The 12,030-nt window shown below is 41.1% G+C and overlaps 1 protein-coding gene across 1 annotated transcript; it reads right to left on the reverse strand.

Moving 5' to 3' along the window:
• Window positions 1-5,191: 5,191 nt before the first annotated feature.
• NKX2-4 (NK2 homeobox 4) lies at window positions 5,192-7,295 on the reverse strand. Its single transcript, XM_069496319.1, has 2 exons — window positions 6,708-7,295; window positions 5,192-6,369 (listed from the first exon to the last, which is right to left on the reverse strand). Exons 1-2 carry the CDS (start codon window positions 7,162-7,164, stop codon window positions 5,756-5,758), a joined length of 1,071 nt encoding a protein of 356 aa, XP_069352420.1. The 5' UTR covers window positions 7,165-7,295; the 3' UTR covers window positions 5,192-5,755.
• Between the last annotated feature and the right edge of the window lie 4,735 nt (window positions 7,296-12,030).

Consider the following 12,030-nt stretch of genomic DNA (forward strand, 5'->3'; position numbering starts at 1 on the left):
TCGTTTTTTCTTTGCTACTAAGCACAGTATAATTCCTTAAATATATGTTTGGAGTTCACATACAGCACTTACATATACCATTTTTATTTGATTGCCAGAACAAATTTAGACACACACACTTGCTGCTTTGTTTCCATTTTTCCATCTTAGCCTAAAATTGTAAGATATAAAGTTTCTCTTTGACCTTGTGACTTAGGACATTTTTGCTTTAATATTCAAATAAAACACACTTGTTAAGCTTGGTTTATGTGGGGAAGAAAATCTCACCTTAATCTTGAATAGGAAGGTATTTTCAAGCTATTGAGTTCATTGCTAATGATGGATGAATAGAGCAGGATCCTTTATTGTTGAGACAAAGGATCTCTTCATTAGGAATTACTACCGCAACCGTTACATATCACTTGACATTCAAGTGGTAATGCCTTCTGCTATTAAATTTCTCTAAGTTTATCTTCTGAAATATTAAAAATGTATAATCATCTTTATATAAAGCACTGCAGATTCCAAAGGAGCCCATAAATGTCTTTGTATAGCTTCATAGTTACCCAAAACCCACACTTCTACCCTTTGTATTTTCTCAAGACCTTTTTATTTTAAGGTATAAAACTATCTTTAAAATAATTCTGGTTTTGACCGAATGTTTAAAACATTGGTTTGAAGACATCTAAGCAAAAGGCCTGGTGGAAGACAATGATTAGATTTCCTCTGCAGTCTGCAGAACAGGTGGGTGTGCCCTGAGGGCACCTGCCAGCTAGCTGAGCCCTCACTTCAGGCCCTGCTCTGTACCTTCACCCTTGCTTCCTCTCCTTCCTTAGTCTTCGTCTCTTTCTAACTTTTCCCTAGTTTGAATCTTCCAGAAAAACGCCCTGTTAATTTCAACAAGTAAAATCCTTTTTAGAACTTTAAGTGGATATTCAAGTCTTTAAATATCTTCAAATTTTGATGTAAGAATAAAGTCAATGGGCCAATTTTAAGTAGTTAATTGTACTCAATTATATTTAGCACATTTTTTTCAGGGTTTCATATTAAAGATTTAAAAAAAAAAACTTAGAACCTGGAAACAGCCTGACTATTGCGACACAAAGGGCCCGTAATGAGCAGTTGTCTTCCCTTTAAAGATCAAAAGGGATAATGTATATTAACGTACAAAGCCGACTACAAACTGGTATTAGATTGCCATTTAACGTTACAAAGCCAAATTGAGTGTAATAACCGATAGGTTAACGTTCATACGATGACATGAGACGTCAGGCCCGGGTGGGGCTGGGGGGTCTCGGCGCTCTCCGCTTTTTAGCAGGGCGCCCTGGGGACGGTGCACGACTGGACTGAACTGAAGGGCCCAGGGGTGCGGGGCTCAGCGACTTCGCAAACTGGGGGCTGATGGGAGCGGCGGGATGGTGCGGTGGGGACAGCCGGGTTGCTTCTCAAGGTGCTAGGTCCTTGGCCCAATTTTCTTCCCAGCGAGGCTGGGAAGCGCTCGGCCCTCGGTGTACGTGGGGCACGTGCCCGGCGCCCAGGTCTCTCTCCCTCGCGCTGCGGACCCCGCCGATAGCCAGCCCGGGAGCCCCGCGAGCTGGCGGCGTGAGCAGGCGGGAAAGCTCCGACCTCCGACCCTCGGGGTGGCATCATTTTTCCATTCCCTGGATGTGGCGCAGCAGTTTCTCAACTTGCCCAGTTTCGTCTCAACTCCCTGTACAAATGCAAGCACTGCACCTGGAAGAAAATATTGGAAATGTTCTTCCTTCCGTGGCTACTGTTTTAAGTTCGAAGCAGACTTCTGAATGTAACCGAATTATTAGTTATGCTTAGAAATCTAACATCTAGTCATTCTCTGAAGAGTCAGCTTAAAGTCCGCATTCCCAGACTGCGGAGTGGCTATCTAGCTATGTCCCGCTCCTTTGACAGCTCCTGCCTACGGCAAAAGCGTCGTGGAGCTGAGATCCCCTCACTCTCTTCCTGGTGATGAACCGCTCTGCTATTTCTAACCAGGAAAAAGGTCAACAAATGAATGAAATAACAAATGACCCATTCTCTATGGACTTTTTCCTCCACTCTGGGTAAAGTGGCTTGTTTCCCAATGCCGTATTTACGGAAGGAGGGCCAAGAGAGAGTATGCTTTAAGTGGGAATAGAGCTACTCACTACTGCAAAATAGTTTGCACAGCTTAAATTTGGGCAATGTTAGTGGTTAAACTTTATTAGAAGTCACCTAAACAATTACTGAAATAAGAGGTTACATAGAAATTAAAAAACATAAAAGGCATTTCACTTACTTGCAGGTAAACATTCTAAAGCAAAACCAAAAAACCTCTCCCAGAAACTTTCATTACCTCTAAACTTAATAGAAACAAAAGTAATCTTGAAATCACAAAGTTATCTCAATACTTAACTGGAGAGAGCAAATTCTTCATGCCATGTGGATGCAGTTCCCAGTCTGGGCATCTTCTTTGAAACTTCCTCAGATGCTCACCAATTAATTCTCACTAGCAGTAACAAGTGTACTTACGCTTTATAAGATGTATCCTATGTCCCTGTCTCTCTGGGTGTGGGGTTGGCAAGTAACAGCATTTCAAAAATCTGGACTCAACTGACATACAGAGTGTCAATGTCATGTTAAACAGCTGGGAATATCATCTACGCTTTGAACGTTGTCTGAAATTTATGTTGTCACCATACGATGCATTTTCTCTTAGGCACAAATTCATATTTAAAAATCCAGTTGATAGGTCTTTATATGACTATGGTTTACAATCTTATTCTAAAAGTCTAAATCATCAGTATTCAATTCAGTTAACAAAGCTAGTCTATGGAAAGTGCTTACATTTCGTGAACAGGATTGAGTCTGTGATTTGCTTTAAATTGAAAGTAAACAGATGCTAGCAGAATAGAATTTGAACACAGCATCTGTGTTGGTAGAAGTCTGATTGACTACTTGCTCTGACCATTAGATTTTAGTTCTAAGCAAAGCCTTAAATAGAAGACAACTGGGTTACACCCCCACCCTTCCATATACAAAACACCCCTCTTGTGCCCTTCAAAACTGCACACACTCTCACATGCACACTTTAATTTACATCCCAACACAGATCACAGAAAAGTACCTGCAATCCCTGCCGTTCCTCTTTGCAACTTTGATTCTGGGTTTTGGTTTCCATGCCTCAATTGAAAAAGATAAGTTACATTGTTGTAAAAACCCAAAACATTTAGGAAAATGTCATATCTGCAAAGTTAGCATTTCAGAAGCTGAGGTTTGCTGTGGGCTGTGGTAAACTTTGAGGGGGCTTTGTTCCACTCAGACCCTGCGCCAATCCTCCCTCTTGGTTGTGGAGACACTTATCCTCCTCTTCAGTTAATGAGTTTCACCTAGTCTGGCCGTTTGTGTTTTTATAAAAGATCTGCAAAGCACTAATTGCAAAAGAAGAAAAAAGCTCTTGTTTTGCATTAATCAGAAGGTGGAATTATATATTAAAACATTTTCTATTTTAATGTTTCAGGAATTAAACCTTTTCATAATTTCAGGATATGTATACATAAATTCAGTAAGTCTCTGGATGTATAATGTTAAGTCCTCTGCAGTAATTACTTCTCACTTGGGTCTTTTACTACTTAAAGGAATGCTGAAAGGAAAAAGCTATCCCTACACCAATATTTCAGAAAGTATTGTATAAAATGACATTTTTTAATGGTGACATTTTTGAAAGAGAGTTCACTTCTTCAGTCAAAGGGATTCTTTGTACCAGAAATAAATTATTGAGCAAAAAACTGTCCATGAAGATTCATTTTCTTTAAATATATTACCTGGAGCCTTTAAGCCATAAGGTATTGTTTTTGTAGGTATAGGGCTGTAAAAAAAATTATTGCAAAATATATGGACTTTTAGAACATGTTAACATGTTTTACAAAAGTAAAATTTCAGAACTCTGGTACTATTATGAGTAAATCAAATTGACACAAACAAGCATTTTGAAATTTGGTACATCAGTAATAGTTTTGCTAGCTTGGTTAACATTTCTAAAGTCACTTACATTAATATGCAAAAACCCAAGTTGGGAGAATTTTCTGTAGGTGTATTGTACCATTTTCATACTAATTTGTTTGCTCAAATTACTTCTTCTTATATAAAAGTTTTGAAAATTAGATCTCATTTTCCAAAAATGTATTCACAGTCTCTTGATAAAGGGTGATTCCCTTGCTTCTGTAGTGGTCCCCCTCCCCCTCCCCTCACCCCATGAAAGGAACTGGACTTATTTCCTAAAAATTACTATATAAAATACAGTTTAGAGAAAGTGCAAGTTTGACTTCTAAAACACTTTCCTATGGATACACTTTGCACATTTAGAAAAATGCTGTAATAATTAAGTGAAAAACAATGTTTCAGCCCCAAGCTATAATTCTAAAACCTCAAATGTAGAACTGTTTTGATCATTTGTAAATCATGCTTAATCCATGTTATTTCTTTAATTTTCATTAATTTTATAAGCTTACGTTTTCTTCAGCTTTTAGTATTTTTACTCCAATACCAGTTATTTAAATCATGAGTAAACTGAGCTGTTATCACATCATGCCAACTAGAGAAAAAAAAAAAAAACCCTATACACTTAATGAAAAAGAAAAGACCACTTGACTTTTAGAAAAAAGTACTTAAGGTTCTTTTAAGTTATATTTAAATATCCATTTGAAACATAGGAAATATAAAGTGGCATATTAAAGAGTAAATACATTATTTATACAATAAAACACCAACAAAATCAGTGCAACTCCTATTAAGTTCTAAATATGATGAAAAAATTATATTTTAGTTATCCTTTATATCTTGATTACAATTCAGCAAATCACCTTACTCTCTTGTTGATATGCTTTGAAATATAGATTAATTGATGTCAATTTTAGCCTTTTACTTGCTTGTTCTAGTACTTTATCAAGGTATTCAAATTTAGACAAGAAAATACCGCAAAAAAAGTAAATACTATGTCTACAGAAGGATGGGATGTATTTATTTTATCAGTTGATTTTGGGAGACCAGACACCATATACAAAGATTTATACAACCCTTTTTTTCTTATGGTGAGCTGCATCTTAGGGAGGAAAATCCTCTTTTAGGGTAATTTACAAACACTCGTTTGCCAAATAGTGATCAAAACATTTTGAAATCAGCATTAAATTTAAAAAGTTATATAGATCCATATCATCAGTATTTTGATGATTATTCCATTGCTCTATTACCTAAATGGCAATAATTCCTCTGCAATAGTGTTGCTATGTATATGATCCACCTCGAGCTACAATTTACTTTCAATCAAACATTATTAAAATTGCACTTAGGGGGGCCCTTTGAAAATTAATCTCCCGAGATAAATTCCATTTCAAAAAGGATTCATTGTTAAATGAACGAAGCTGGGTTGATTTTTACAGCTACAAACACCAACAACTTTCCAACTTTTAAAACTCTGAGAGCTGTGGTTAAGAATTTGGTGGATGTGAACTCCGCCAGCTTTTCGCATAATTTAGGAACTTGTGGAAGGAGAAAATCACCACCTCAAAGCTTCCTGGTGTGATGTTACATTATTCGGTCCCAGGGCTGTCGCTGTCCCCCACCCCCAGCAGAGACGTTCAGAGTTTGCCCCTCTCCAAGACCCGTTCGTTTTTTATCTCTGTGTACACAAGAGTCAGCTTCCGCACAAATCCCTCACTCCGTTTTAGCAGTTTCTTGCAGACCCTTCGGCCAGGTAGGACCCCGCCCTGGGGCGCCCGCGCTGTCACCACGTCCTGCCATAGAGCAGGTTAGCGCCCAGCACACCGCCGCTGTAGTCCCCGGCGGACGCGTCCAGGGCCGCCAAGCCGCCTCCCGGGCCGTGCAGCGCGGGCGGGCTGGGCGACAGCTCCTCGAGCTCTGGCGCGGGCGTCGGGGCCGGCGGCTGCGGGCCGGCCTGGCCAGGTGTCGGCGTGCTGGCGCCGTTCTGGCAAGGCTTGCCGTCCTTGACCAGCACCGGCACCGCCACGCGGCGCGGCGACGCCGGCTGCGGCGGCGGGCCCAGGCCGCCCTCCTGCTGCAGCTGCTGCGCCGCCTTGTCCTTCGCCTGCCGTTTCATCTTGTAGCGGTGGTTCTGGAACCAGATCTTGACCTGCGTGGGCGTCAGGTGGATCATGCTGGCCAGGTGCTCGCGCTCCGGCGCCGACAGGTACTTTTGCTGCTTGAAGCGCCGCTCCAGCTCGTAGACCTGCGCTTGCGAGAAAAGCACGCGGCGCTTCCTTCGCGGCGCCGCCGTCGCCGCGTGCAGCGGCGCCAGCGACTTGGCGGCGTCCGCGATGCCAGTCAGCGACCCCATGCCGGCCACGTTCACGCCTGTCGACGGCCCCATGAACCTGGAGACTGGGGAGGGGGCCAAAGGGGGACGGCTGGTGAGCTCCAGGCCCGCCGGGAGCTGCTCCCTCGCCACCTCTGTCGCCACGCTTTTCACACCACGGCGGCCGCGACGCCGCCAGGTCCCGGTTGGATCCCAGGACGCCCTGCGCACCGCGACCCCTGGCCCCAGCACCCCCCGCGCGCCCTCACCGAGTCCCAGGACACGGCGCGCGTCCCCTGTCGGTCCCAGGACCCCAGCGCGCGCCGGCCCAGAGACTTCCTCACCCGCCCGCGCCCCCGGGCTGTGGCGGGAAGTGCCCGCGCCGCCCGCCTGCCCTCAGTCCCGCGCTCCTGGCCCCGCTCACTTGACGAGTAGCGCGGGTCCGGGTTGGTGCCGTACCAGCCGGTGGCCGCGGCGGCCGCGCCGCCCCGCATGCCGTCCGTGTAGGCGGGCAGCTCGCCCATGTTGCCCAGGCCGCCGTTGCAGTAGCCGCCCATGGCGCTGTGCGGGAACTGCGAGACGCCCGGCGGCATGTGGTAGGTGGCGGCCGCGGCGGCGGCCGCCGCTGCAGCCGCTGCCGCCGCCGCCGCGTTGTGGCCCGCCATGGCGTGCGGCGGCTGCATGCCCGCCACGGCCGCCGCCTGCGAGGAGGGGCCCGGCGGCGGCGCGCGGTAGGCGGCGGCGGCCGCGGCCCCCAGGGACGCCCCCAGGCCGGGCGGCGCGCCGTCCATGGCGCCGCCGAACTTCTTGTAGGTCTCCTCGATGGGGCTCAGGATGTCGGACACGGAGAAGGGCGTCGTGTGCTTTGGGCTCAACGACATGGCTCGGCGGACGGCCAGGTAGGGGGGCCCGGGGCGGGCGCGGGCGGGACGAGGCGGCCACTGGTCGCCGCCACCTCGGCCGGCCGCGGTGGCAGCGCCTGTGACGAGTAGTCGGCGGCTCGGCGAGCCCCCAGAGCTGCGGGATCTGGGGTTTATTTTAGTCTGGCGCCAGGTTTACGACAGACTCGGGGGGCGGAGCAACATCCCAAACGAGCAAACAATGATCATTGACATCTTTTTCTCTCGCCCCCTCTCCCTATAATGGAGGCAAAAAGGTAGAAAGGGCAGTTGGGTGTTTCATGAAAAGATCACCCCCCTTTGCTTTCTCCATCCTTCGCGCCTTTATCCGCGGCAGTTACCCCAGCCCTCGAACACCAGAAATAGAAACTCAGAGGTTGGCGTCGAGGCTAGACGTGAAGGACTCCGTGCTTGTCTCCATCCAGAGCCCAGTTTTCCTAAAGTGACTTCCTAGCAGAGTGCGGTATAATGGGGGAGGGGATCGTGCTGCTAAGTTTTGGAGGGGGTAGTTTGCAAGGCACGCCTTGTCCTCTCCAGCTACCAGCCCCTCACTCGCTCCATCATCTAAAGTGTTAAAAAAAAAAAAAAAAAAAGGCTCTTGGGTCCCACCATAAGAGCACATAAAGAGAAGAGGTACAATGACCGTCCTCTGCCATTGTAGGGCTCCCTAATTTATGCATCTTTAGACCCTTAAGCATCACTTTGTGGGCAACCAAACGGGCACTTCCAAATTAGCTCAAAGTATCCAAATCCAAAGAAGAGAGAAAACACACATACAGACACTGACAAATACACAGATGCTAACTTGTAAGTATTCTGATTTTACTCTGTGGGGATGGAGATTGAACAGGGAAAGAGGGTACGTTTTTTATTTGCTAAAATGTTTCATGTTCAATTTGCACCTGTAAAGTTTTGTACTGCTTTCTTTCCCTTTGTTCTCGTTCTTTCCCTCTGCCCCCGTAAATATAGAAGTATCTGACTTGGAATTTATTCTCCTATCACTTCCATGGTCAAAAAGAAGAGAAAGAAAAAAAAAATCCCTGAAATTCCAAATATTTCTACTTGTTTCTAATGGTTCTTTTTGATGTTGTTGGAAAATATAACCTGTTCAAGGAATATGAAAATGGATGCAGAAATCAGGTTAAAAGGGTAATTTCTCTTGAAAATTACAAAACCATAGATAAACTGATTTAAAAAACTTTGTCATCCTTTGACTTGCAAATTTACCTGCTGCATGGTAAAGAAGAATGCAGAGATTATGAACTCTCTACTAAATGCTGAACAAGACAAAGAATAAGACAAAAGAAGTGTGCAAAGCATGTTTACTAAATTTTGAAAACAATCTTGCAGCAAAAAAAAAAAAAAAATCATAGGGAAACAAAGATACAATTTTTAAGTTTTCCTAGAGACTGGAGCCGGAGAAAGAAAAATACAGAGCAAGATATTATTGTGGTTCTTTTAAAATAAAAAGGCAGAAAAGGATATATGAAAACAATTTAAGTTTAATATGACAGCACTTGTATTGAAGGCAAGAACAGTGTTACTGATTCCTTTTTCTGTTTGATTTCAGCCCTTTGGTGGGAATGTCCTCCATGGTTTTGATCTTATTGTTTTAATCATTGTCTTGTTCATTTCAGTGTAGTTTTGCAAAGAATCTGCCCTTTCTAGGGGAGGAAAAAGCCATATGGTCACCTATGGGAAGAAAGTGACAACTAGCCCAGTGTTTAGAGTAATATACTGAAAGAACAAAATGCAAGGTTACATGAACTACTTGTAGACATCAGTTATTGACTTAGCAAGATTAGTATTGCTACAATTTTAACATGATGCTACTTTTACAGGTCTTTCCTGAACTTGAAACACTTGGGCTAGGTCTTCATCCTTACCTGCACTGGAATTGCCTACTTACTTTTTGTTAATTCATGGTACACAAAGGAACATTTATGTATGTATTTAAGCAGTTGCTGGGATCCTTTTGAAAACTACAGTTTGGCTTTAAGTTTTTGGTTTAGTTTAAATTGTGTTGTTTGCTTGTATTTATTAGCTTAAATAAAAAATAGTAGAAGGTCATTTCAAACTTTTCCTGGAAACAGCAGGGTAAGTAAAAAACAGTTGTTATAACATCTGTGAATATAGAAGTCACTTGTGAACCATTATGTTTTATTTTTCAGGTTCAAACATATTTTAAAAATGCAACCCAGTATCATAATCTTCATGTTGATTAGTTGTCCAAATTGAAAAAGTGTTTACAATTATAATTTTTACCAGATGATTGTTTTCTCTATTTTCACGCTATACATTTTATCTCATGTAGTTTTCTTTATAATTTTGATACAGAATTTATATCAAGTGGTTATATTCTAATTTGTTGCTTATTTTGTTTTTCAACCATATTGGATCCTGTTACAAGTGCATTTACATCTGGAATGCTTCCATCTTTAAATAAAAAGAAAAGCACTTTATCATATCTGAAGATCCTCAACAGAGAGTCACTTTCTGACTGCTTAGGAACTTGATAAGCTAAATAGTATTCATTCACTGGTGGTGAACAGTTCTGAGGAAAAAAAAAATCTACAGTCTTCAACATTTCTCTCTATCAATTATTTGTGTCTCACTCTAGAAATTATCTATCTTTATGCTGGAAACACTATTTAGATATGTGGCGATGATTCTGAAAATAGAGGTAGTCTGAAGGATGTATGTGTACATTTATATACAGACACAAATTAAAACAATCCAGTTGATATTCCATTGAAGATTTTTATTAATTCCATTTCATCTGATTATTGTCTGCCTCAATTATGTATGGAAATTTATACTTAGTAGATTCTTGAAAACTATTGACTAAATTGGATTTCACAGGAAATTTATTTCTCAGGATTGTTTTCTTGTTTTGTTTTGTTTTGAAAACAATACTAGCACTGGGGGAGGGGGCAAAGCACATACTACCAAAGGGAATACAGTGAAAAGAGATGGCTCTCATTCTCCTAGCCTCCAGTTCTTCTCCTCAGAGGCACTTGGTGTTACCTATTTCTTCTGGGATAGTCTATACATCTGGAAGCATACCACCATTTTATAAACAAGGGATAGAGTGGTCTATGTGATTTGGTACCTTGCTTTTTTCATAGATTTTGTAGTTTCACACATCACACTTGATACTGAAAACTTAGTAAGATAGGCTATGGCAGATACAGAAAATTGTTCTAGACAAAAAAATTCAGTAGGATCTCTTGGCTTTCTGACAAAAATGTGGTATTTATTGAAAATCTCTGATGTGTTAGTTAACCTTAGGGCCCAAAATATTTGGCAAACAAGTTCTGAAGAAGGAGCCTTCCCCAGAGTTGAGAATTGCTGTTGTCAGACGGAAGCTCAGCAAAAGGGGCCTGGGAGGAGTTCAGAAACTTCTGACAACCACTTTGAAGTGGGGTTCCAGCCAATACTTAGAAGGAAATTTTGTTTTTCTAGGTGGCAAATGGATTTCCAATGGGTCCTGAATTTCCTCATCAAGACAAACTGTGTTTGAAAATAGAGCTTTCTGCTTGATACTCAAGAACATAAATGCCTTTTAGAAATGAGACTTTTGTTGAATTTGTGATTAGTTTAAAATAATTGAGAAATAATTTGATTAATAAAATTCTCATATTGTAAAAGCAGCTTAAAAATACCATCTTTGCAGTTGGGAAGGGATAAAGAAACATGTCAAGGACATTAGTATTTTGTAGCAAAATTTGAGGTTATAAAGAGGAAAACAGAACTGCCATGGAGATGAAACATGAAATTCATTTTAATTATTTTAATTTTTTTTTTGCTAACTTCACCAGTTTCTGAAATGTGATTCTCATGTCTTTTTAGTCCCCCAAAGGTCTTTTTGTTTTAAATGTTCATTTCAATTATTTTAAGTTTCTTATGGTAATTTTACACTTGTATTTATATGACTTTGTTATTCTATGTGACATAGTAATCCTTTCATATTTTCTTTACAAAATGTAAACTCCTTGCAGTGTAACTACTTTTAAAAAAATCTTGTCACCCTGAGATTCAGAATTTTAGATTGAAAACCATTTTCTGTTTTCTGACCAATGATTATTGTGACCAATGAATATATTTTAAATTATCATAATTATTAGTATAATGTGAGAATGAATGGTAAGTATTAAAGACATTATTGTTGTCTAAATCATAACAATGAGACCCAATGAAATGATTCCTCTTCTCCAAAAAAAAAGACAAAAAGACAAAAAAAAAAGAAAACCAAAACAAAACAAGTAACCTCCCCTCGTGGGGTGAACCTGTAGCACTGGTTTTTATAGTCATGGTAGAGAATAACATTAGGTTGTAACAGGGGAGTTGAAAAATAAGAAAATTATCCAGTATGTCCCAATTCTCTCAACCTAGGATTATGAGCTTAAATAGGATATTTAAAATTTTCTGTTTTAAAAATTATTTTTTTGAAGTAATACATGATATAGGAAAATTGAATACAATTTTTATTTCTGAATAACAAGTTTACTTGTATTTCTTTCTTATATAGAAAGTTTAAAACATTTTAGAATATAATGGCATTTTCACTAAATAATATCTTTGATTTTTTTTACATTTTTTGAATGTCATTAATTATCTCTTATGGAAGAAAAAAGAATCTTTCAAATTTTGGAAAAAAAACATATTTCTATTGGTTATTTTGTGTGAGGAGTTAGTTATTCTAAATGTTCTACCATATCTCCATACATACTTAAGTAGAATGAATGCATATAGCTTTTTAAAATATATGCTTTTATAACTATCTTCTCACATGCTGTCAAGTTTTCCACATCTAAGAGGTTCAGTGAATTTAATGTCAAGTCTCTT

Source organism: Eulemur rufifrons, chromosome 20 (assembly GCF_041146395.1).
Source record: "Eulemur rufifrons isolate Redbay chromosome 20, OSU_ERuf_1, whole genome shotgun sequence".
NCBI classification, from domain to species: Eukaryota; Metazoa; Chordata; class Mammalia; order Primates; family Lemuridae; genus Eulemur; species Eulemur rufifrons.